The following is a 27,653-nucleotide window of genomic DNA, read 5'->3' on the forward strand; positions in this document are numbered from 1 at the left end:
AGTCTCACTGCACAGAGGGCAGAAATAGGCCAAAGGTAGTGCGCCCAGGTGCCACGTAGGTCAGGTTTGGATGGAGTCGTGCTCTGCCCCCAATGATAAGGCCCAACAAGTTAGCATAGTAACAGGTCAGATACACCATGCATCTGTCAGGAAGCAGAAACTGAAAGGCATAACATGTTGGCATAGTAACAGGTCAGGTGCAAAAATGACCTAGGGTTGTTCAAAAGTAAAGGAGGAAGGTAAATGTAAGTCACAGTTGGTCAGCATGACAGAGTGATCATAGCCATTAGAAAATGTACATGGGGCGTGCCGCGTTAGAGCGGGAATACTACCCTAGATTATGACAATGAGCAAATGGCCAATGTACAGGACAGGAACAGCCCAGTGTAATTATAGGCCACAATTCGTTAACAACATGGTATAATAAAAGGCAATGGCTGGTGTGCACATGTACACATACCAAGATTCAGTGGAATGGAGTCTCTGCCCTTAAATCTCACACATACAAGTATGCCATGTCTAGGATAGGTACAGCACAATGCAATTATTAATCACAACTGGTCAGTATAATAGAACAATAAGCAGATGTACACAGACCTTGCTGCGTCAACGCGTAATCACATCACTTAAAATAGCACCACACGCTAGCGTGGTAGTGAGTTTAGGCACTTAGCAGTAGTTCTGGTACAAGGTCCGTAGCGCAAGTAGACAGGATGAAAAGCCTTGCATGCGCAAGAGAGTTATGTGGAGCGAAGTGATCAGTAGTGGTCTTAGGTGATACAGTTAACCATGGTAGGGTGCACATGCATAGTGGCGGTGTAAGCCCCTACTTTCTTGATGACTGGCACAGGTACTGACATACACATGGGCAACTTTATTTAGCGCAATGGTATAGGTAGTACTTAGTAGGGGGGTACGCTTACCGTTGATGATGTTCAGTTAAGCGGAATAACGGCCATACCTCTATTGGACGATGTTAACGAGGGACAAGCAAGCCTGCTTAAGGTGCACTCACCGGGATAGGAGTTTAGGATTTGAAAAACGGGGCAGAGTTACTGGCTTGGGCAACTGGCGACTTTGGACAGGCACCTTTAGCACGGGCCTTCAGCAAAAGGGGCCAGCTTCCGCCTGCCGGTCGTCAGGAATGCTGGATATTGTAGGCGGCAGCCAATCGGCATCGGATGTATTCAAACAGCTGTTTGGCTCTTATTCACGGGCCGCCATCTTAGTAGGATACGCAGGTACGCTTCTACAGTGCACACAAAGGATAGGTTGCTGGGCAACTACACTTGCATATGATAAGAACCTCAGATTCTCCAAATCAATGTAGCGGGTTCAGATGAGGCAGTAGAAATCAAATTTAACCTCAGTTTAGATGGCAGAAAGGATCATAAGCTTTCGGTACTCCAATTAAGCCCCAAGCTGCATTGATTGTAGTGTATCTAAGGGGGCATATTTCTTCGTATTTTTGGAGTAAATAGACAGGCTAAAGCCATTAGGTCGACATGTTCCTGGATGTATTTTTTTACAAGATATGGGTTTAGGTTATCATGATAGAGACTAGTATTGAGGCTTCCGCTCATCTTCGATTGATTATTTCTTTGGGGAGTGAATCTGTGTGTACATTTGCGGATTTAACTGTGTCTGCTTTTAGCCGCTTTTGCGACCATGCCATTTTTACTATGAGGGTTAAGGCTAAGAATTTGGGCATAAGAGAGATGGATAAAGTAGGTGCTGTCCAGATAAATCATGGGCTAAATCGAATAGGCTGGCATGATGACATTTGTGAAGGCTATAACAAATGATATGTACAATTTCGATAGAGTGTTTAAATTTCCAAAGTCTGCTGATAAGGTAGTGGATTGGTTTAGCTCAATAACTTCAAAATGTTGTACTATTGGGAACTCCTGCTTAGCCAAGCCAGACCAGAAACATGTTTATCCATATGATGGAGAAATAAAAGAAGAAAATAAATGTTTGCGCCAAGCTATTAGAACAGCTAATTGCTTACCCCTTCATGTTAGCACTAAACTAATGGAAATTAAGCGCATGAAAAATCATTACACCAATTGTATCAAGCGCTACCGTAGGTCGGCTACTAATAAAGCTTTGCAAGAGTTACATCAGGTGCTTCTAATAGGTATTAGCAAGAGGTTGTGGCGCTTTTTAATAGGCACTCTGCATCATCTAAAGCCCTTACATTTTTCATTGACAGCCTTAGCTGGGTTATATATTTACAGGACAAGTTTAGGGGGCCTTCTCCGGGGAAAACATACAGCCTATGTGTATAGCTAACATTTATTTTAATCAAGAAGTAATTGTTGAGTTTATTAAGGGTCTTAAGTCATTTACGGCCCCGGGGCCCGATGGGGTTTCAAATGCAGTGATGCAGGTCAACCCAGATATATGGGCTGGCATTCTAATGCGTTTATTTACTAAGATTGTTAATTGCAATTGTATTCCTAGGTCCTGGCAGCAGTCGTATATTATTCTGGTTTCTACGAAGGGGTACCGAGGGTAGCCGGGCAATTATAGATTGCTCTCAATGCTGGATGTAGTGAGTAGCATTTTTGCTACCTGCATCTTGCAAAGCATAAACAATTAGATTGTGGATAACCAAGTGTTAAACAGATTCCATACCAGTTTCCGTTGAGGGATGTCTATGGTATTTAATATTTTAATATTGAGTTTGCTAATGCAGCAGGCGAGAGTACAGTCTGCCTCTCCCCTTTGTGCCCTCTTCATCGATTTCGCCTCAGCCTTCAATGTCATTAATTGCTCCAAATTATGGGCAAAATTAGCAAGGCTGCAAATGCCCAGGCAGCTTCTGAGTGCTGGTCAATTACTCCATGACAAACATGACATGGGTTAGGTTAAATCGCCAAGGTAAATTATCCGCTCCAATTGAAATCAAACAGGGTGTTAAACAGGAGTGTGTGCTTGCCCCTGTTAATTTTAATTTGTTCCTGGTAGATATGGATGAATTTCTCATTGAAAGAGGTAATTTCCCACCAAGATTGGGTGGTGCTTAAATTGGCTTCCTGGCATATGCTTATGATCTTGCCATCTATGACTCCACTTATATCGGGATATGTAGAAGTGCTACAGCAATTATGGAGTATACTGAATGAAATGACTTAATAGTGAACATGTCAAAGTCAAAATTAATGCGATTTGGGACTGTCAAGGAAGAATCAGAAAATCTTATTGATGGACTGACAAATCGACAGGGTTGACAATTATAGTTACTTATGGTATGAAATCGGAGCACAAAGTGGAGAGGCTATTTTACTAAAGAAGCGCCATAATAAAGCAGTAGCCATTAGGCTTTTAATAAAAAAATGTGTCACTAGCGATTGTGATTATAGTCTAGCAGGGATTATTTTGCTGTATAGACAAAAGCTGGTGGCCAGTATCACTTATGTCGTAGAATGTTCGTATCACGGATGCAATAGGTTGGTCAATATCCTGGAGGGCACTTGCGGAATCGAATCTTGGGATCATCTAACGCAACTCCGATTCGAGCTGTGTGATTAGTGTTGGGGCTTGCATCTATTGCAACGATAAACGGGGGTCAATTATATATAAAAATAATGTGCTCCGATAATAAATTGTTATTAGTATTGAGGCGATTGATTGGCAGCCGGATTGGTGGGAGGGTTTGGGTGTGCTTACACAGACACTCAAAAGAAAGGCTGCTGATTGGGTGTTGAATCATGACCATGTAAATAAGCTTGTTTACCTGGACACTTTTTCAAAAATGCACTTTACCATTGACAAACCCGAGGGGTACATTCTACAATTCCCCCTTCCCGATTTTAAGAAGGATATTCATGTCAATGAGTTTAAATAAGTTACCTTCCAGCTTCCCTTGTAATTAAAGGGGTTTGGATGGGCATTTCTAAGGAAAATCAGGGTTGTAGGTTGTGTTGCGACCCTAAAGCGTTGGAAACAATGCGCTTACTGCTTGTAAATGTATTCTTAAACACTTTGTTAGATATTACACGAAAATGTGCTGAAGGGCTAGATGAAATCCAACACTATCTATTTTGGCTGAATGGTGTTCCTGGTTGGAGTCCGTCAAGGTCATTTGCTCTTGCGAAGGTCTAGATGGCGTTTGTGAATGAAATTGAAGTGAAACTGTAGCCTGCCCCATTTCTATAGTGGATTTTATTTTTTTAGACATGCTCATGTTGGCATCAAAAACCTGCTGATGTTATCCTAAGGTTATTGGTATTAGGTGTGTTAAGGAAAATCGATAATTTTTTTAATTTATCTGATAATTCTATTGATTTATTGTATTTTTTGATCATTTTAGTCTCATGTTGCTATTATTGTTTGTATTGGTATATTTAGATATTTGATATGTGAAACGTTCTTTGAACGGAAGCACATTAAATTAAATATATATCTCATATATGTCAAGTTATCTTGCCCTTGATGCAAATATCATTCAAATGTGTAGTTGTGGAAGACCTCAACCTAGAATTTATAGACTAGAAGGACACTAACGTCACTCTCTTCTGCCAAGTGTCAGATAGCCCTAGGTTTTCAATATGTGGTCACATACTTGACCCATGTTAAAGGGTAGTACTTGGCCTGGATTTTAGTCCAGCAGGTCAAACCACCATATCATATAGACACAAGTGGAAACCTAAATGTCTCAAATTAAGCCCACCTAATGCAAGTTCTTACACCTTGTAGGTGCCATCATGCTACAAATAGTCTTGGATCAGGGGTGCCACCAAGGGGCAGCCAAGGGGGGCCACAGCCACCCTTCTAAAAAACACTGGCCCCCAACCGGCCCATTCAGTTATGTGTGTTTGTTTTGGTGTGCAACCCCAAGATTTCCAGTGTGGCCACCCCTATGAAAAATGTCTGGGGGTGTCGCTGCCTTGGATCCACTTGTTATTCTACCTCGCTAAAGCGAAATATGGAAGTAGTGCAATAAAGTCTGAGGTCATGAAAACAGGCCCTAACCTGGCCAAGTTGCATGCTCAATGGACGTGCCTCAGAAAAGCAGAAATAAACTAGAAGGAGGAGCCTAACCTAAATGATTGCAGTATTCTGAAAGCTGCACAAAAGGGATCCTGAAAGAGATTGCAGAAACGGAACACTCAACCTATGCAATTGGAGAATCGTTTTCAAAGTGCATGGGGCATGCCAGGGGACTGGACGGGCAAGAGAGGAATGTTCCTGTTACGTTTGGATTAAAGTTTGCGTCAATACATCAAAATAGGATCATGTAATTCCAGAAGTAAATAAGTTAGTTTGATCAGTCCCAGTAGAAGAGCACCGCATTAAACACTCCACACATAGAAATAACATCACTGCAACCATTGTAGGTCTACCTAAAAAGTCATAATGGTAGTCATTTCACGTGGGCTAAAGCAAGTCCGTCTTTGCTATCAGGTTTGACAGTAAATATGCAACACAGTGCTCACCCGTTACAGGGTTTGAAAGGAAAGGGACAGAGACCGCCCTAAAACAAGGCAGCTGCTCGATTGATAATGAATCCTCATCAAATCCTACATATGGAATATACATGGCATCACTTTCTTTTTTAGCGTAAACATTTGAGAAAGCCATCATATAATGTTTTCTGATCACAATCACTGAAGCCACTCCAATATTTGGGTGTCCAATGTACTTAATGGTCATGCATAATTTTTTGCACTCCAAAAACATTTAGTTTGACATAACAACTATATTTCCACCGTAGAGCTAACTTCTGCCACTTGTAGCTAATTCGTCACTTAGAATAAATTGCCCAACACAGCAAAGATTGCAGGAGTCTCTCTTCTTGGAGGAATCAGATCATGCTTTTGCCGATTGTGTCCTCTGGGAGCTTAGGTCGCACGGTCTCGTACCTTTCTCGCGTGACCTGTGACCCTGTCAAACTGTCCATTTGGTCAGTTAGTCCTGTCGGGCCATGTCTTTTACAGCACCACAGTAAGTACCAGAGGGCTTTCCAGGTTCTCATCTATGTCCTATGAGAGACTAATCATCCTTTTTCCTGACTTTCTGAAGCACTACAGAAGCCAAGAGTGCTCCCCCCCACCCAGTAAGGATCATAAGGAGGAGAGGCCTACAAAGTGGCGTATGAACCAACCCCCTTCGGCCCCCACAGTCCCTTCCGCCCTCCAAGAGTGTGGCGTGCAGGCCTTTATGAACTACCAACCAAACGCTTCATCTTTCACGCAGACATACCTAAATGCATAATGCTACAGCTTTACTAATGATGGAAAAGTGGCCTGTTATTCTTTGCCCTACAACCAATGAATGTTTGAATTTGTTATTTAGATAGATTATGGTTCTCCTAATGAAGTGGCCTATGTATACGTGGGAAAGACATGTCTGATGGTGTACTTTGAGGGCAAATCATTATAGCACTTAAGGCCTCATCGAGAGGTTGGGATGCCTATACATTGTAAAAGTTGCCTTGTTTTGTGTGGGGAAAATTACCTCCACACAAAACCATGACCACATACCTTGATATTATCACATACAAAATAGGAATTAACTGAAAGGTCTGCATGACTAATAGTTGCCAAATGCATACGACATATGGTAACAGTCATTCCATTTAGCAGTATTATCAGAGGTAACGTCGCCAAACTCTTAATGAGGCCCTTTGGTGGACGCTCAACAGCAAGTCAAGATGAGCTTACAACAGAAGATCTCAATAATGCTCTGTGCTGGGCTGTCATCCTCTGTGATGAGCCACCCCCAGGCAGGAGCTGGAAGGACTTCCCAGCTTCTACCACACTTTGACCCACCATGGCATTTTTTAGCAATGTTGTTCTATTGTGCAGCACCAACACTTCATCTGATTATTCAACCAACTATTTCCATATTGTAATGCACGCATATCGGGTCTGTGCGTCGACATGGGGACTGGTGGGGGGACATAGCAGAGAGGACCTGCTTGGTCAAATCAACGTCCCTAGATGGGTGAGGCCGCCTAAGTTTGTGAGGAAATTCAAGGTGGGGGCAGAGTGGGGAGTTGCTGCTATATGCTGGAACACATTTTGTCTTTTGATAATTTCATGGAAGCAAGGGCAAGTGAGATGAAGGGCATTCAGGAAGAAATGTGGGTATGTGGCCATCTAGTTGTGACTAAATATTCAGAGCCTTAAAAACCAAATAAAATAGGCAATCTCTGGAGGGAAATAGACACAACGGACATACATGTGGTGCACCTTCAGGATACACATCTAACAGAGGAGGAGATATACTGATAGGATTAACCTGCGATTCGCAGTGTTCCAGTGTGCTGCGGTTAAGCCATCTATCACGCCTGGCGGCTTGAATACATTTCATCACACATTAGATAATTTTATTTAATTGAAGGGGCAAACTATATGAGCAATAAAAAAATTAAAAAATGGAGGGCAAACACTGGACAGGACAGATGATGACATTGAAATATTATCGTTTTGAAAGTGTGTAAACACGTGTCAGCATGGGAAAGGCCAATCAAAAGCCTTTATTGAGAAATAAACACAAGTACATCACCAGACGTGGGTACATTTTATCTATGCATACACAGACAATTTAATTTGTTGTAGTGCAAAGGATACCTGCCCTCATTCTCATCGTTTTCTACAAACCCAGATACGCACCTGACTGGGTGGCAGGGTACCACGAAGCAGACAACGTCTAACTACAAAGCCAGTGTACCATCGCCGAGAAAATAACGGCACCCCCTTTTCCCTCAAATCCTTTATTAACCAACTCCTATTAATGAATTCTTCCTTCACAAAAAAAAATCAGACTGTTTGTCCTCTAATAATACAAAAAACGTCTACGAACTGGTTGCACTGAGTTTATGGGCTTCACTTTGTCATTCTCCGAAAGTGAAAGGCTCTTGAGATTCCCCTTTTAATATCGGAGAATTGCCTATAGGATGATTATAACCCCAGATCATACAGCTGCATTACGAGCCATACACATCCCAAATCATATACTTGAAAACTAACCTTATTACATATGTTTTATACCAGTGACCATGGATAAGGCTCTACACCCTACTGCAATCCACACGACTCATTCAACCGCAAACAAGTTTCAAATGCATAGTATTCCATTTGATGAACTCTAACACTACAGACAGAAGTAACACAGCAGTAGGTATAATTTGCTGACACGTGTCAAGGCCTGCAATGCTCTCTCAATCCGCATAAGCATTGCAGTGCAGGGCCACAACCAGCTAATGGTATTAGAGATTTGTGTAAATAATTTGCAAACCAATATAGAGTATTTGTGATGCTTAAAATGAATTATGCTGCAGTCAGTGGTCAAAGTGTACAAAAGTAGTGGAACTAGGTTCCCTGCTGGCCTGCCCCCTCACCCCACAAACCCCATTGCCACGCCCCTCCTGCGCGCAATCCAAACCCCCAACAAACACACCTGCTGTTTGAGGGAATGTTCAGTGCAGTGTACTAATGTACAAGTTTCAACTTTTTCTTACACTTATTTTAAAACTAAACCATTCCTGAACGGGTTCTTTTGAACATAAAAGTATAGGAACAGTAAAACGTTATTTTTTTAAAAAGGCACTGCTCCTGCCCACTTCGACCACTGTCTGCACTACAAAAACAGACACTCTAAGTATCGAATTAAAAATCTATGTTTTTATTTTCCTATAAAAGAAATTGACATTCTCAAGGAGTCAAAAAGCCAGAAAAAGATTATTCCAAAAGATAGAACTAACAAGGAGAAAGATTGGGTGCCTTCTCTTGCTGTAGAAGAATGTTTGCCGATTGGGCGACAGCAACAAGTCCTTGATTGCCTGCACTAAACCCAAGAAGTAGAGTGGGTAGCATGACGACCATTGCAGAACACTCTGTAACCCTCCGAATCAAAGAAACGGCGCGTGTAGATCTCAGCCGAGGGGACAGGTTCTTCCATCCAGCACAAAGAAAGTGGTCCACCACAATCTGGATAAGTTGGAGCTGCCTCATCATGAAATGTGGGTAGGCCCAGGTATATGGCATTCATTCTAATGATTGCAAGACTGCAAAGGTACAGGGGCTGGGAGACAGATTGGGAAGGATCCTTTTTAAAATGCTTAAGAGGACAAGCAGGTAGGTGGAGAGCAGTAAGTGAGGGATAAGCATTGATTTCGGCATCTTACTATGAGGGTGAAACCAATGAGTGCTCTTCCTGTCCCCGAGAACCATCATACTGTGTTCAAACTGTAAAGCTGAGACACCCAGATCTGTGTTTCTTGGCTAGTACCCAGAACTATGTGGGTTCAAATTAGTGCTGCTCTACAGGAGTATAGGAATAAGTAGTGGTTTCTAAACTTCTACTCAGCACCTCACTCCTAATAAACCAGAAGCCATCCCAATCATAAACAGACAACATGAATGGTATGCCTCTTTTGCGTCTTGGGGTAGAGCGGGCCGAGGGTAGGCTATATCATTCAAGAGGGTGTGAGCCAGCAAGGAAGCATTCAAAACTACCAGAGTACCAAAGCAAAGGAAATGTCCAATCAAGCTTTTTTAAAAATACAAGACGTTAATCAAACTAAAAGGATAGAAAAACACATTTTAAAAACACTAACAACCCACCCCTGGAATGAAATACACAAATATGCAGATATTTGGCTAAAAGCGACTCTGAGACTGAAGACAGGGGTTTGCATGCAATTGTCTTTGCAGCAATGTTCAAGTTTAAGTATGTGTCTTATGGTAAGGAGTGTAGTCTTAAATATCACTAGAGGTCATAGAAAAAGGCTAGGTAGACTGAACCACTGTCGATACCGGAACACCTTTCTGCGGCCCAACAGCATCAAGCCTGTTCTTCTGGGTCCTTTTACATGTGTCGAATCAAGTTCCAGGCAGTGGAGCTGGTGAAATGGCATAAAGAACGTGGGCCGAAGAAGCTTGGGACAGGCAGGTGATGTTTGAGTCAGCAAAGCTCGCAACCACTGTAGGCGGTTCGAAATTGCAAGGAGAACCACAGGCAGCTTCATTTGTTACTGGGGTGCTGTGGCCCCTATTCCAGCATCTTGGAGCACAAGTTAAGTCGTCCTTCTGTGCTTCCCTGCAATGTTGGTTGCCGGAAAGTACTTGCAGGGATGACACTTCCATTGGGTAGAGGCCTGGTTACCAGTGTTTCAAAAGTTATTGGCTTTGGAGGTCTGGTCTAACATGGCGACATGTTTAATCCAGCGCTATCTGTATTCTTTTCCAAATCGGTAAAGTGCAATAGGTCACGTCTCCCTAGGTTGTGGTTTATCCAAAAAAGACCACAAAACAGGCAAGTATAAAGAAAAACCCAGAATGGAGACTGCACCCAGGGTTGCAAAGTGATTTATTATATATAGAAAAAGTGCCCTTCCTGATGACATGTGTTTCGGCCTTTATTTAGGCCTTTTTCAAATCAGGGCTGCTCAATTGAAACACTAGATTTCTAGCTAGAGGCTATTCAGAGACATGTGTGAAAAAAGCTTTGGATAAGAGTTTAGTAATTACACAGGAACAAACCTTAACACCAAAGATCAAAGTGACTTAACATACAACAGTGGGGTTCATTACCAAATTTAACAGTGACCATAGTACTTTGAATAAAATCCTATCCAAACACTGGTATCTCCTAATTTGGTATCTCCTCAAATTAGATGTGAACATTGCAAACCATGTAGATGAGAAACCAAGGATCATCTTCAAACGAGCAGAAACACTGAAAAATAAATTGAGCCCATCTGATCTACCAGACCCAGTTCTAGAACAATCATCAAATTGGTTGAAATCACCAATCAATGGATTCAGGAAATGTGGAGAATGCACGATGTGCAAGTGTTTCAATTGAGCAGCCCTGATTTGAAAAAGGCCTAAAGAAAGGCCGAAACACGTGTCATCAGGAAGGGCACTTTTTCTATATATAATAAATCACTTTGCAACCCTTGGCGCAGTCTCCATTCTGGGTTTTTCTTTATACTTACCTGGTTACCAGTGTGTCTCAGAAGCAGTCAGGCCTTGCCCAGCAGCAGTTCTTTGGTGTGCTGTGAGGCCCTGTTATGGATACCAGAGGAGAAGGTGAATCCTTCTGTTTGAGTTCAAAGATGATTCAATTAAGAGGGGGTCTCGCCCCCTTCTAAACTCACTTTGCCACAGCCCATTGGTCACTTAGAGAAGGCTGGAAATTAACCAATCGCAAGTGTACTGTTGTAGCAAGAGTTTCCCCCTGCATGTCAGTTCCCAGAATGTCTTGTGTGCGTGAATTGGGGGGAGGGGCTCAGAAAGAGTGTGAAGGCTATGAATTTTGAAGATGGTGGAAGCCCTCTACTTGTTCCAAATTTTTTCCTGGGCTTCTCTAATCTTCCCCCTCTTACGTCTGCCTTACATCAAGGAACTCCAGTCATTTCCTCCCTAGTATTATTTCCCCATTGTGCTAGTGAAACACTAGAAATCTAGTGTTTCAATTGAGCAGCCCTTATTGTGCTGGTAGGGTGTCCTTTGAAGCACTGGTCCCCTCCTTACCCCATGGGGGTAGATCCTGTTCTCTTTGGAAGGTGTCGAGCCTTCCCAGCAGAGAACAAAGGAAGCTTCTCGGGCTGGACCCAACAGTTTGTTTCGAGTGAAACCCAGCCCGACACAGTGATACACAAACACCCTGACATTTTCACAAGTCACTAGAAACCAGTTTGACAAAAATATAACAACAGATGGGTTTTGGTAAATTACAACTGCATCGCCCCATAGACAGATATATCAAACCAGATATCACTTTATATTTATATTTGATCAATCTGCCACCAGGCCTGGAGGGTACAGAGTTACATATAATGTAAATCACGGGAGCCCATGGCAGGAATTAATTTAGATCCCCACAGAATGTTTGTTTACCTTCAATGGGATTGCAGTTTTTAATTTCAAAAGTAATTTAAAATTTAGAATACCTTTTGCTGAATACATGCCAGTGATATATCCTTTGGAGGGCACCTTTCTGCAGCGGTCATATATAATCCCTCAAATAGGTAGACTGTTACCACATTTGTAGCAATTTTGACAACCAAAATCACTTTTCGGATTCCACTTTTTAGAACAAAAATGCGCTGGGTCACTTTCTAAAAGTGTAGCTCCAAGGCTGCTAACATGCTGAATGCCAATAAATGATGCCCAGAAGCAAGTACATTTGGGGTGTCTTATACGTAGATCTTGCTAAGATCATTTATACACCCAATGGCCGGCAGATCCATCGGGGTACAAAACCACAAACACCAGATTTTAAAACACAAAGTTTGAAAGTGAGGCTGTTCAGCAGCCCGGACTTACATGACATACCCCATTACTAGAGCTTCTAAAAATTAAAAAATCTGAAGGTTCCTTTAGCAGATGGAAATCTGTCATACTTTGTTTGCCAGCAATACATCAAGGGAGCTCAGATTCCTATGAGAGCTCTTGTATATCGGGTGATCATGGCTGGCACAACCGAGGAGGGCTTGTTGCAGAACGAAACAGACCATATCCCTGGCTCTCAATGAAGTACCCGACACCCAGACATGCCAAAGCTATGGAACAGGCTCGGTGGTGTCCAGGCAACTATGCACTTTTAAACTCTTGCTTGACGAAATCAACCACAGCATCACTCTTTGCTGGAAATAGATACTAAAGGCCTAGATGAGGCAAGATGTCTTCACATGCTCCACTACCCTAGCCTATTCTTGGGTTTGCGCCTTTAGCTCACAATTGACTGCACATCAGAAATGAACACAACCATACTCCATTATGAAATATGCATATTTCCTCTACCTCAGTCTGCCTGCAAGTCAAATCTTCTGAACTCAAATGAATCAAAATGCACTGGCCAAAATGAAGAGAACTTTTTTTTTAAAGAAATGGCACCGTGCTCCACCCCTTTCTTATTGTCTGTAATTGTTTGTATTTCTCTCCCACTTTGTATCGGAAATGCTAGACTTCCCTAGCTTTTCTTCTTTTCTCTTATTACATCCACCCTGCACTTATACTGGTCGGAATGCTCCAAGACTTGTGAGTGGTATTGTATCTGTACCCCTCCTGTTAAGCCCATACCCTGCCCTCCTCTTGGTGTGCCACAAAGCAATTCTTGGATAACGGCTGGCACCATACAAATCATTGATTCAAAATAAAATAAAAATCTACTTGTTTAGCTCAAAGTGTCTCTGCTAGCTTTCCATCAATGCCTTCTTCGCTTTGAGTAAGCATAGATGTAGCAACGCGCTGTTCCGCAGTAATACACTTTGGAAAAACTGATTTGCTGAATGGGATATGAACATAGCAAACATGTTTCAGGGTTGCCTAGTTGCATTGCTATTCTACAATAGCATCTCAGTCTAATCCAGTGGTTATTCCTTTCAATCATGGTCACTGAATAACATTTCAATATCCAACTTTTCAAGGTAAGGACATGAACTCCTCCGTGTTAGACAAACACCATTGCCATTGTATCCCTTTAGTTGATAATGAATTAAAGCAGTCACCTTTCTATTATTTTGAGGCGTTCAGCTGAATTCGTTCCATACCACTGGCATATAAAATATTGGATTGGAATTGCAGAAAGCAACAGGCAGAGCTGCAGGATTGCGGTTGCAGTGGGCTGTGGCATTACCAAAGCAGCAAAGCCGATCTTCAATTGTCTTCGACTGCCTGTAAATCAACAAAAGAAGATGGTTGTCTCAAACATGTTAACCACAGGCTTTTCAAACAAACGCTTGCCCACCAACAAGTCTCACAAGCAATATCAAAAACATTAACTGTAAGGGCAAGAAAATTAAGTCTAATTTCCAAGGCATGAAGTTGCTTGTAGCACCCTTTCTCACCTGGCAAAGGCACTGGCATACAGTAATTTTTAGGAAGGTTTTACTTTCAGCTGCTTTCCCTCCATAAAACACCAGGGTCTCTATAGTTTTTACAATTGTTTTGAACCTTTCCTCATTTTTGTAGTTAAGTGAAGCCTTTTTGTTCCACTTACCTTGCTAAGCTCATCAGTTTTGGGGCACTGATCAGTCCCAGTGGCAGTCAGTGCAGAGAACACTATACTCCATTGTAAAGTTCTTTGTGCATCAGATGCTGTAGGGACACTTTCTATCCCTGTAACTTTGGTTTTAGCTACTTTTTGGTTACTTGCATAATGTGTTCAGGATGGGTGTTAAGATTGGTTCTCAGCTTAAGCCCAGATTCTGAGAGGCCACCCTATTCTGATGAACAGGTAAAGACACTATTGTCTAGCCAAACTCTATCTGGGTAGTGCGACTGAACAGCAAGGCTTGGATTTCAAAAGGTGCAAGCGTGGTGAAGGGTTCAGTAAAGAACACAGAGTACTCTTAGTAATTCAAGTTAAGCAGAGTATACAAAAATACAGTTATTTATTTAGGCTTTAGACAACTCTTATCAATTAAAACCCACAGGCAAGAAACTCACTAAAACATTGACCATTCATATATACATACATTCACCATTAGGTGCTCTCCTAAGAGCACTAACACTCTACTTAAAAAAAATAATTAGAAATGGTAAGTGTAGTAAAGCAAATGTATAAACAAAATAGAACCAGGTACGTAATCAAGACTTTAAGAACAAATAGGTAAGGAGTAGAGAAATTAGCAAACACCATACAAAAACCTAGAACCAAGGTTCTAACATTAAAAAGTTCTCACCTAGCTAGAACATATGGGGAATACTGCCTGCAGAGTCACGGGTACCAATAAAACATTTTTCGGGACACTAGGAGTCTCTTTTAGGAAGTTGAACAAGTGTTGGCATGAGCAAAAAAGTAGTTATAAGTGTTTCAAAGTTCAATAAAAAAAAGGGGAGGGTCTGTTAAAAGACCCTTTATCCAGCCCTGGTCCTGGATAAAAGGAGGATTCCTGCAGCCACACTTACGGTCATCGTTGAAGTCAAGACCCCTATGAAGGAGAGCAGTCCCACGAGGACCCGGAACTTGTCATGAAAAGATTGTCAGCATCACTTTCTTCATGTGCCCAGCGAAGCCCTGGCTCTCTGCCGATCTCAAGAAGACTATCAGTGAGTCGACCCTTAAAACGGCGGGAACAACATTTCTGACCTCTGCTCTAAGATACAGATACTAAAAGCACTCAAAACAGTCCCGGAACCATCCTGTAGGCTAGCCAGACATCGTCCTGGGTTACATTGCTGCAACAGCCACTGCCTTGAGTTGGCACCTTGGGACTCAGAAGATCCTCAGCTTATAAAATAAGAAGCATTTCCCTGAAGTTGCAGGTCTCCACCACAAAGAGGGACCTTGCAGGGCCAGCTTATTTATTCTCATCTCAAGGGTCACCTTCTGCCATTTTAAACCAGTGGCCATCGCTGCTCACGGCCTGTGTCACATCCTCGGAGTTTCCTGAGGTGGTCACAGAAGTGTTGGTCCTGAGGTCGGTGTGTCCTGAGTGTCCAACTACCCACATTCCAGAATCTAGTCCTTTGGAGCATGACACCATGAACTAGAGAAAACCAAGAACCGACGCCTGAAGCGACCTCTGCACCCAAGACCCCTGGGCTACCTCCACCAGAGCAAAAGCTCAAATTTGGAAGGCCTGGTGATTTCAGGAACCCTGGAGTGAATCACAGTACAGTGGGTGAGTAAACAAAACCTGTTTTCCCACACCTGGTCCCCATGGGGGTTGTATGGACATAAGGCCCTAGCCCCAACTCTCCCTTGCCTAGCCCTAGGTGGTGGTGCTATGGCTGAGTAGCCTCCCCTGGGACTCCTCCTAAGGGGGTTGGAGTGGGAGAGGGTCTTTTAAAAACGTTTCTCTTATTTTTATTGAACTTTGAAACACATCTACTTGTTGGCTCAAGCCAACTCTTGCTCAACTTCCTGAAAGAGACTCCTAACCTACTGAAACGACTTTTAGTGGGATATGTGAAGCAAAGGGCACTTAGCCCCTTCTTGTCAAGCTAGGGAAGGACTTTTAGAGCCGTGGTTGTAAGGTTTGGAATTGTGTTTTCTAACTTCCTTATTCACAACCTATCAGCCATCAAAAACATGATTACTTAACTGGTTCTATTTTCCTTATTCACTTGCTTTACTACAGTAATGGACCCTGAAAAGTATTTCTAACTGTTTTTTATAGTAAAGTGTTAGTGTTCTTAGCAGAGCACCCAAAGGAAATGTATATATAAATAGTGAATGTTTTAGTATGTTACGTACCTGTGGTTTTTAATTGATAATTGTCAAAGGTCTAATTAAATAACTATATTTTTGTACACCGTGCCTAACTTGAATTATTAAGGGTGCTCTGTTTATGCTTAACTGAATCCTTCACCACTCTCACGCTCTCATAAGTCTAAGCCTTGATGTTCAGTCACACTACTCAGAGTAGCTAGACAGAGTCTTTCCCTGTTAATCAGAATATTAGCACTCAGGATGCAAGAGACAACCAATCCGGTTGCTCCATTTGCGGGTTGAATCTTACAATCTCAGATCGCATTCCGAGCAACGTGATGGCTGCTTCCCCCGCCCTGTCATCTCCCCTCCTTTCCCTTTCTGTCTCTGGTGCCTTCCCACCTCCTAGCCCCACTTACCCGATTTGTTTGGTGGCACCCCTGCCGCTACGGCTGTTGCAGCGCCATGTCCCTGGTGACCACCATGGTAATGGAAGAGGGGCTACGTATGGAGCCCCGCATTCCACATCAATGGCGGCCACTTCAGGTAATTAATTTATTTGAATGATCGGGACGCCACAAGGCATCTGTTCATTCAAACAAAATACATTGCTCTCAGCACCTAGGGTTACTGAATTCAAAACCTGGGGTGCCAATAGCAATAATACACCAGGCCCATCCTTAAGGCACTCCCGTTTGTATTTATTGGGTATTTGTAATGTGCATTTATACAATGTGTTTCAAGGCAAAACAAGGCAAAGGGAGGGGGAGCAAGGATGACAAAAACAAAATGTTCCCACGAGGCCTTGTGACATTCAGATTGTGCAAATGCAGTAACAAGAAGTGCGCAGGAGAGGGGAGGGGGAAGCGCCAGTGGGTTAAGCAAGTTCCAGGGGAGGCAAGGTGGACAGTCAGGGGAAAGAGGAGCGTGCAGGGTAAGAAGGTCCACGTGCTACGTGCAAGGAACAGGCTGGTAGGGCTTAAAGGGGTGCAGGCCCAGCCAGACCAGTGCAGGGGGAGGGTGCCTGGAAGGGCAGTACAAGTTGGGGGGTCAGGGGAGAACAAGTGAAGGGTTAGACTGGTCGAGGAGGGCCTGGCAGCCACAGGTTTCAAAATTTAGAATCTGAAGGAACCAGGCAGCCACAGGTTTCAAAATTTAGGGGAGCTGGGAGCTATTTGCTCCTGCTTGTAGCCTACAAAAGCCTGGTTAACTGGAAACCAACAGTAACCAAGAGCTACTTTTGGCTCCTCAGGCCAACTGATGCTGAATGAATACACCTATGTGAATTTAACTCTGTGTGGGACAATTTATAAATACACATTAGTACACATCTATACAACATTTAAAGCATAAGGGGTCATAAATAATGGACAATGTTATGTTTATATCTGATGTGGAAGTTGTATTTGCGGAACGCTATCCACCAGCTCCTCATTCCTCACAGGTAGCTCCTAGTCATTGGTGAATACTGAATACCCAGGAGCTGCTTTTTTCTTTTGCAAATCAAAGTTTATTGCCATTTAGGTTATAACATCATGCAGTGTATATCATCACTCTTCTCCTAGGTACAATTATAACAATAACCCCTTCCGAACCCACCCTCCTCTCCTTCCCTCAGCCATGTATCAAGCATGAACATCTGCAGCATCTGTAGAGCTCACGAATAGCATCTCAGGGTACAGTCAAGACTGTATTCGTTTGCACACTGGAGCCTTGGACTCGACTCTATCCACCTTGCGGCACATATCTTGTATATAACACACCGTCTGATCAATAACTCCAGCTTATACAATCTTAATTTCGAGCCCTGCAGCTAGCCAAGAGGCAGAGGCGGACATTAGTTGGGACGGTGGAGAGGGAAGGAGGAAGAGAAAAGGAGGGGCTTGAGAAGCATCCGGATTTTAAGGCAATTCGGCTTAATTCTAAGAGGGGCAGGGAGGCCATTCCAGATGGAGGCACCAGCGGAGGAGATAGATTTACCCCAACCTCTGCTTGGAAAAGTGATCTGCAGAGAGTTGGAGCTAGAAGACCGAAGGGCTCCAGGAGGGAGGTATTTAGGGAGAAAGAGTTGGATGTAGTAGGGTTCCAGGCCCCGGAAAGCCTTGCGGATGAAAGCTTATTCGGAAAGCACCATTTTACCCTAGACAATTAGCAATGGCAAAAAACAATATGGGCGGCAGGGAAGTGCCATCAGATGAGCAGTTATTGGCGGTTTGAACAGAATTTGTGTTTTAGCTGATGTGCAGGAATAGCTGATTCCAGAAGAGGCAGCTGTTGTCCTGAAAGACTGCCTCCCGGATCACAAGGCTGTTTTTCTGGGGTTTCCCAGCAACGCTGCTGTGCTCATCCTCGAAAATCTTGTGTACTGCTTGTAAAGGAAGACGGGTTTTCTCTAGGGAAAGCACTGTGGCAATGCACAGGGCTTTGAAATCTATTCTCTTATTGACGCGAAGCCAGAGAAGTATGATAAGTGCAGGAGTGATGTCTTCCAACCTTTTCTTTTTTTTTTTAAAGTATGTTTATTGGTATTTTCAAATAAAACATTATTACCCTATCCTTCCCTCTCCATACCCCAAACTCCCTCTTCCCCCACCATCCCCCGGGCAGTGTCAAAGTTACATACTTCCATTGTACAAATAGGCAATACATATTCTTGCTTACATGATATTCAATATCCTTAGGTTATGTGGGCAACATTTTTGTACATAGTCACCCTTTAAATAGTCCAAAACCACCGACCATTCTTGTTGACATTTTTCCTGTTCCCCCTGAAGGTTGGATGTCATCCACTCCATTGCGATAAACCTCCACAATTTAACTAACCAATCTCTTACCCCCGGTGGTCTTTTCTTTTTCCAGGCACTTGCAATAAACAACCATGCTGCTATTGCCATTAACATTGTTAGGGAGAATTCTCATTCTATGGCTAATTTCCCGTACCTATAGAGTCCCCCAGCAGCTTTGCTGGATTTGAAGGGTTTGTGTTTTTCTCCTGCTAAGAGTGTGACTCTTTTTCGCACTCTTAGGCATATTTTCTATGTGTGTTCTAGGCTATTCTTTTGTGTTTAATGTCTATGGGGTTTATCTCACCTCCATAGGAACCATCTTTATCCACATGTGTTACACAGCACCCTCCGTGCAGTGACACATGGGTGTCGTAGCGACCCCCAAACATAGACTCCATACCCTGGGACTGACTACTGTCTCCCAGGTCATGTAAAGTCCCAATTGACTTTACCAGTCAATCTTTATGAACAAAACCAGTACAACCCATCTTACTATGTATGTACTGGCAAGGGTTAACAATGATTCCCTTGTGTTCATTTTCGAGAGGGTACCGTACAGTCCCTCTCTCAAACGTTTCTGGCTGGTGGCAGTGGTTACTACCAAAAATATTCGACCGCAAATATTTCCATTTGGGATTTTCCCATTGTTCGAGGCTACAACATTTACTGACAGCCTCTAACATACCGCCGGTTTATTTTTATATTAACTTTACTCCGGTAGGTTTTATTTGCCAGAACTTTTATATACATTTTTTCTCGTGTCTTTCTCTAAACTCCTAACCCAGGTTAGGGATCCTTTGTTCGTCCTTTTGGTGGGCTTCTGCCAAGAAGCCCTCCTTTTGGCGCCACTGAGTCTGGGGTGGATCCATTGTGTGGGAGCGGGAGTAGGACCCCTGGACAGAGTTGCCTCAGCAAACCATGTCGCACTCTGCCCTGATAGGCTGGAGGGTCTCCCGCCAGGATGACCACTCCACTGTGAGAGTGACAGCTAGGCTGTATGAATGAGGATCTTTTTTGCATAAAAGCAGGGTCCTGAGGACTGGAAGAGCAAGACGTCGCCACTGGAACTAAGAAGCCGAAGAGGAGAGAAGCCAAAGACATCTGCAACGACTGAACCACTGGTGAAGCCCTGCTGCAGCGTCTCACCACTTTTCTCCACACGACAAGAGAAGATCTTCATCTGCAAGAGCCTTCTTCCCTTGAGCTGGTGGGGCCAACCAGTTTGCCAATCGCCTTCCTGGACCTGCCTTGGTCGAATCGCCGGTGCCCTGCACTCGGAGACCGGATAGCCAGGCACCCGTCCACCCTGATCACGATTTAAAGGAGCGTACCTTTTATTCGGTGGGCAGCACCGCGGCTGGTTTCATCCCTCGGCAGTGCAGTAACTCGAACCTTCCTCCACAACGAGAGTCTCTCTTCCTCCGCTGGATCTCCGAACTGCAGGAACTGCCAGGAACAACCGCCACTGCAGGAGCCTCCTCTACATTTTAAGGTACTTTGTTCCGCCAGGCCCCCCTTTTCGTGTGGTAGTGCTAAAGGTGTTTTAAATCCTGTGCCTACCTTTTGGGTTGGCCGCCCCTATCCGCTAACATTGTCTTTCACCTTCTGCATCCACCTTTTCGAATCGTTTAACAAAGACCTGACTGCAGCTACAAGAACATTTTGCTCCTGGGCTCTTTGCCCTGTACCACTGACTCTGGCACAGGCCTATGAACTCTGGCCGAATTTGTTAGAACTGCCTTCTCTAGATTGCTTCTCACCTAGAACTGTGTTGGTGCACCTACTTCTTATAACCACCTTTTCGTTCCCACTTTTAAAACTTGTGAAGTGCCATTTTGCTCGGTTTTCATTTAAGTATTATACATGCTAAAGTACTGCAGTGTCTAAACTTGTTCGCAAACTTATGGGAAGAGTTGATAGGGTGTCTCAGAATATATTCCTGTATAACTTGTGCTTTCCCTCCCTTGTGAGAAATTACTAGAGTGCCATTTGTGTTTGGTTTTCACTGTGCCGTTTTGCTCAGTTTTCACTCTTGCTCAAACTTGTCTACAATTTAACTAGGGAGTTGTGTATACTTTTCTTGACTGATGTTAACTTGCTTTAATAACTGTGATTAATGTGTTATCTTAGAAGTGTGTAAAATAAATATATATTCTTTTTAATACAAAGCTTTGGTCAGTGTTTCCTTGTGCCATAGTATTATAGCCCTATTGTGTAAACCCCGAATACTGCTCATCTCCCTCTTGAGATAAGTCTGACTGCTTAGCCACAGCTACCAACTAAATCTTTGTGGATCAGACTGATACCAAAGGGGATTTATTGCTCATACCTGTTGTCTTAATATTCTGTAGTGCTCCCTAAGGGAACTGCACAGGATTCTGCCTAACAAACATAAATGCTTTGTTTTGGGTCTTAGTGGGTTGTTTTGGGTCTTAGTGGGTAGACAACTCTTTGGATCAGATAAGCCACACATCCATTCCCTAGGTGTCAATATCCCTTCAGGCGAAACCATTATTTTTATCTGGTTCGTAACCTCTTCCCAAAACTTCCTCAAAATTGAGCAATCCCACCATATATGGATCCAATCCCCAGTTGTTCCACAGCCTCTCCAGCATTTTTCTGTAGCTGTCAGGAACATGTTGTGCAATCTCTCTGGGGTATAGCGCCATTGGTACATAATCCTATACCACGCTTCTCTGATTTGAATTGACCTTGCCAATTTGGGGACGTTTGCCCATAGATGTTCCCAATGATTTCTCAGAAAATTCATCCATAAAGTATTTTCCCACTTATGCATATATCCCCAGACCTGTCCCCTCTCCTCTTCCATCAATATCGAAAACAACTTAGACACCAGTTGCCTATTACCTGTATGTCTGGTGATGAAATGGTAAGCTCACTCCCCGCTGCCGCTCTCCCTCTGGCCCTGCTAACCAATGTCTCAATTGATATTACTCCAGCCTATCCTTCTCCGATAGGCCAACAAACTGATTACAATACTCAAACGTACAAATATCTCCTCCCTGCATCACGTCCCGCCTCTTTAAACATCCCACTTTCCATCATTGTCTAAAAGCTCCATGGGTTGAATTGCGGGTTCCAAATAGTAGAGTAAACGGGGAAAGACACGTAGATAGACTTCCCTTATCTAATAAACGGTCCCATCTATCAAATACCACTGCAAGTATTTGGCTAGCCTGAGTATTTGCAGGCCTATCTTTTCTTTATAGACATAATACTCTGTCCAATGGACACCCAGAAACCGCCCTATCCATCTTTACCCAGGATTTCTTAGTATCCACCGTGAACCGTTCCTGGAGTACACGTAGCTGTGCTATCTCGTAATATTTTACAGAGTTCAGAAGGCCAACTCCCCCACCATCTCTGGGTGCTATTAATGTTCGCAATGCGACTCTCTGGGTTTTATTTCACCAAAGGAATCTCGCAACTTCTTTAATCAATGCCTTGAAATAAGACCATGGAATCTTTATCGGAAGAGCTTGAAACCTATAAAGTAGTCTCGGAAGAGTCACCATCTTAATAGTAGCCACTCTTTCTACCACAAGATTTGGAGCAGGGTCCATTTCCTAAGATCATCTTTTAACTTTTGAAATAATTGTGGGTAATTACTATCAAACAGCTGTGAATCCGTCTTTGTTATCATGACCCCCAAATATTTATAGGGTAATTCATAGAATTTCGGACAAAAGTGGCGCACGCGGCTGGCGGACAGTGTGCGCGTGCGAATGTCTTAGCCAGCCGCGTGCGCTAAAATCGATATCCGAGCACAGCGTATTCATGGATTTTAGCCTCCAAAACCAGCTGTGGCACAGAGTGGCGCAGCGACCCTGCAGCAGCGCCAGTTACGCCCCCAAGAACGGCCTTGCGCAAGGAAAAGCCATCAAAATTCCCAATTCAGCGCAAAGGGCTGCGCTCACCCTGGACCAGTATACAGGGCTGGCAAACAGCAAACGCCGAGCGGGGAACGTGTATTACTGGGGTGCGCGGGAAGTTCCACACGCAATTTCAGCAGGGTATGTGTACTTCTGGGGTGCGGGGAAGTTCAACACGCGATTACAGCAGGGTACGTGTATTACAGGGGTGCGCGGGAAGTTCCACACGCAATTTCAGCAGGGTACATGTATTTCTGGGGTGCGGGGAAGTTCAACACGCGATTACAGCAGAGTACGTGTATTACAGGGGTGCGCGGGAAGTTCCACACGCAATTTCAGTAGGGTACGTGTATTTCTGGGGTGCGGGGAAGTTTCACACTCGATTTCAGCAGGGTACGTGTATTACAGGGGTGCGCGGGAAGTCCCACACGCGATTTCAGCAGGGTACGTGTATTTTGGGGGTGCGGGGAAGTTTTACACGCGATTCCAGCAGGGTACGTGTATTACAGGGGTGCGCGGGAAGTTCCACAAGCGATTTCAGCAGGGTACATGTATTACTGGGGTGCGCAGGAAGTTCCACACGCCATTTCAGCAGGGTACTTGTATTACTGGGGTGCGGGCAAGTTTCACACGCGATAGGCCCTGTGTGAGTGAGGTACGTGTATTTCGGGGGTGCAGGGGAGTCCTACATGTGAATTGGCAGTGTGGGTCCTCCCAGGTGTTCCCTCTACACCCTCCACGGCCCCTGCAGGCAGACCACACCACAGGGCACTACCCTGCACCACTGGTCATGTCCTGCAGGCAGCCCATCCACCATGGGCATGCCCCAAAGCCAAGCCACATGTCACCTTGCACTAGTGATCACCAATGCATTACCCCCTTGCACCCCCACCCCACAGCAGTGCAGGGCACCTGCCAGCAGGCCCCCACGCATGTCCCCCAGCACCCCCACCCCCCAAACAGTGCAGGGCACCTGCCAGCAGGCCCCCACTCATGTCCCCTTGCAGCCCCACCCCCCAGCAGTGCAGGGCACCTACCAGCAGGCCCCCACTCATATCCCACTCATGTCCCCCTGCACCCCCACCCCCCAGCAGTCATGGGGCACCTGCCAGCAGGCCCCCACTCATGTCCCCTTGCACACCCACCCCCCAGCAGTGCGGGGCACCTGCCAGCAGGCCCCGACACATGTCCCCAAGCCAACACGTCATCACAATCTAGATCCCTGGCCCTTATGGCCAGCCTCCACATGCCAAAGACCCACCCAAGTATTGCATCCACCCACATAGAAATGCAAATTACATTATACAACCCCAATGGCAAGTATGTAAATGAACACATGTCCGTCACACACAAACAATGGGTGCAAGTGAATGTCAAAACCCATATCATGACATGCATGAAACCAATGAGATGATAGCACAAATGGAAGTATAAAAAAATATATATTAAAGATAACATGAACATAAATCAAATTAAACACACAACAATGGGAATAACAAAATAAATGGTCCATGTCCGATAAATTATGAAAATCAAGAAAACATAAGCAAAAGGAATACAAAAAGAAATGTCCAAAGTCACAGTTCAAAAAATCAAATCCAATGGAAAATAAAAAGTAAAAACCATTGCTCCATGGTGAACACAAAAAAAATATCAAAAAAGATGAATCCAATGTAAAACTATGTACAATAGAAGAATCCAGGGTCCATGAGCCCAACTTAAGAAAAGAAACCTACCAAAAACTACTACCTAATAAAAAAACTATATATAAAAATGTGGTCCATTGTCCAAGCGGTCCAAAATAAAGAAAAAACCAAAGGAAACCTAATACTAACTAACTAACTATTTACAAGGGCAGCGGGCAAGCCCAACGGCTCACATGTTGATGTCCTTGGCCAGGGCATCATCGAACTCCTGCTCCATGTCCCGGAGGCGGTCCTCTTCCATGGCCCTGAGGGTTCGCAGGGACGATGACATCTGGAACTCCAGGTCCCTGCGAATGGCCTCGAGGCACTCGGCCCGCCTCAGGGCCCTATGCATGGAGTTCTCCGCCCTGACCATCGTGAGCCGTGCCTCTTCCGCCCGCTGCCGCTCCGCATCTATCGCATGGCCCAACCGCTGCCACACGGAAGACACTTCCCCGACCAGGGTCCTCCTGCCCTCCGGCCAATGCCTGCCCCTCCGATGTTGATGGCCCCGAGCCATCATGGCTCCCACCTACAGCCTGCTCCTCCTGCTGCTGCTGCTGTCCATGTGCCCTGTCCGATGGTGCCTGCACATCCTCCATCTGCTGGTCTCCAGTTGTGGTGTCCACCCCTGCTGGACCGCCAACTCCCGACTGTGGCAGGGATGGGATCTCCACCAAGCTAGCTGTGTTGGTCAGGCCAGGTCCACAGGGGGCCCTGGTGGAATCTGGGCCGAAATACGATGTGGAGAACGACCGGCGCATAGCCTCCACAGAGGAGGAGAGGTCCGCCAGAGTGCGCGTCACATGTAGGAACCCACCGACCAGGGCCCCTCCCAGCAGTGCCACGTCACGACGCTGCTGTTCGTAATGGCGTGCGTTCTCCGCCCAGGAAGAACGCACGTCATCAGGAATGACACGCATGCGCAACGCGACACCCACCAGGACGGATCCCATACGGTCGCGGGATCCCTCGCCTGAAGGTAGTGGAGAGGCAGGCGATATGGCACTCTCCCCTACCTGTGGACGGGCCTGGGACGGGGCCTCCCTGCTGGTGCATGACGGTGCAGTCACAGGGTCAAGGACAGCGACATGCACAGGCCCCTCCGCGATGACCTGTGCTGCCTCCTGACCCTGGCCCTGGACTGCACCACTTGCACCAGTGGTACTACCCCCACCAGGCCCCATGTGCGGCTCAGTAGCGGGCTCCTCCTCCTCTGTGGAGACCACCAACCTGGATGTCTCCACACCGTCTTCCGCCATTGGAAGCCCCTGTGGGGGCTCACCCGGCCCTTCCGCCACAGCCGTTGTGGCAGACGCAGCACCAGCCCCCTCGCTCCCGGATGATGGTAATTCCTGGGAGGGTGGCTGGGCCTTGCGTCGCCGCCCAGTGGAGGCATCCACGCCGCTTGGCTCCACAGCGCCATCTCCGCCCTCTTCTTCACTTGACGCTGCGTCGTGGGAGACATAGAACACAAGCATCAGGGTACAGTACAAAATACCCTAGACAGGAAGCATTAACACATGAGTGGCACTGTCAAATGTCACTTCCATCCTGTCATTCCACAACACATGGGTGAATGCACACAACACACATGCAGAAACAGTCCTGGCGCCTGCAATCAACATCAACATCCATGTAGAAGGGCCCCTGTAAACCAAGATGTTGCCTTCAAAGTCACATGCATCCATGGTGTTTCAAAGTCACACACACACTTCTCAGGCACACACACACACATGTGCACCATACATGTACATGACATCAGCACCCATTCCTCACCCTTCCTCCATGTCCAGGAACAGAGACAGCCATGCTTTCATGTGTGCATTCCACATAGAGCTCCCCATGTTGCATTAAAACACATGCACCAACCATGTGGTTCACACATAACTGGTCTCACATGCATGACCATGATGTCCCTGCACACACACATCCATCCATACATGGCCTATGTCACACATACAGGCAAGCATCAGACTACCAGCACACTGCAACATGCCCTGTCTCACACAGCAATGCTTGGCCACTTACCGCTCAACTCCAGACGGGTCTGCCTCCGAAGGATCTGGCCTTGGAGCGCTGGGCCTACGCGTTCCAGGACCCTCATCTGGATGGTACTCATGCGTGCCCGGTCCCCTTCCGTGAGGCGCCGGGCCTTGTGGAGGGTCCTGGACCTGAAGTCCTCCCAGCGCTTCTTGACGTGCTTGATGTCGCGGGTTGCCACCCCCTCCGCGTTGATGGCAACCACTACGTCGTCCCAGATCCTCACCCGTCCTTCCTTGTTGGCGCGTGATGTTCCGAAGAGGGCATCATAATGCCCCAGGACATGCTCCACCAGGACACCAACTTCGGTGGCAGTGAAGCTGGTGGCCCTCTGCCTCTCTGGCTGGGGGTTGCCATTGGTGCCAGATGGAGATGTGCCCGACATGGCAACCCCAGAGGCAGGAGTGGGTGGGCAACTGGGTCCTGGGACGGGGCTGTGGAGCGATGGAATCCCAGTCGGGAGTCTTCTGTTCCAGCAGGGGTGGACACAGCAACTGGACCCCTGCAGATGGCTGATGTGCAGGCACCAAATAGCAGGGCACGTGGGCAGCAGGCAGACAGGCAGCAGCAGATGGCTGGTGGGAGCGTGCTCAGGGCTCTGGGGGGCAGGAAAATGGCCTTCTGGGCAGGAGCGTGGTCTTCCGTGTGTGTACGCGTGGCCAGCTTGATACGGAGTGATTCGGCACGTGAAAATCTTGCACGTCAGCGTGTAATTCGAGGAAAGGCCCTTAGCGCGTAAGCGCGTCAGCACACATACGCAATATCATTGGACCAAAGGCCCTTAGCGCGTAAGCGCATCTGTGACGTATTGTGCACGGGCGTTGCCCTTTCGCGTGTAAAACTTGCCGCGCACCCCTGAAATTCACGTTCTCCCTCGACCAGGGCCCTTTCGCGTGTGAAACTTCACGCGAACTCCATAATACACGTACCCTGCTGAAATCGCGGGTGAAACTTCACGCGAACCCCAGGAAAACACGTACACTGCTGAAATCGCGGGTGGAACTTCACACGAACCCCAGGAATACACGTAGCCTGCTGTAATTGCGGGTGAAACTTCACGCAAACCACGTAATACACGTACCCTGCTGAAATCGCGGGTGAAACTTCACGCGAACCCCAGGAATACA

At 45.5% G+C, this 27,653-nt stretch overlaps 1 protein-coding gene across 1 annotated transcript in view; it reads right to left on the minus strand.

Moving 5' to 3' along the window:
- LOC138453436 (uncharacterized) overlaps window positions 1–27,653 on the minus strand; it is a 270,880-nt gene that overhangs the window by 130,004 nt on the left and 113,223 nt on the right. The window contains exon 2 of the mRNA XM_069606289.1: window positions 13,472–13,637. Coding sequence (XP_069462390.1) covers window positions 13,472–13,596 — 125 coding nt within the window. The 5' untranslated portion in view covers window positions 13,597–13,637. The remainder of the gene's footprint in view (window positions 1–13,471; window positions 13,638–27,653) is intronic.

Source organism: Ambystoma mexicanum, chromosome 4p, assembly GCF_040938575.1.
Source record: "Ambystoma mexicanum isolate Mex_15411 chromosome 4p, UKY_AmexF1_1, whole genome shotgun sequence".
NCBI lineage: Eukaryota > Metazoa > Chordata > Amphibia > Caudata > Ambystomatidae > Ambystoma > Ambystoma mexicanum.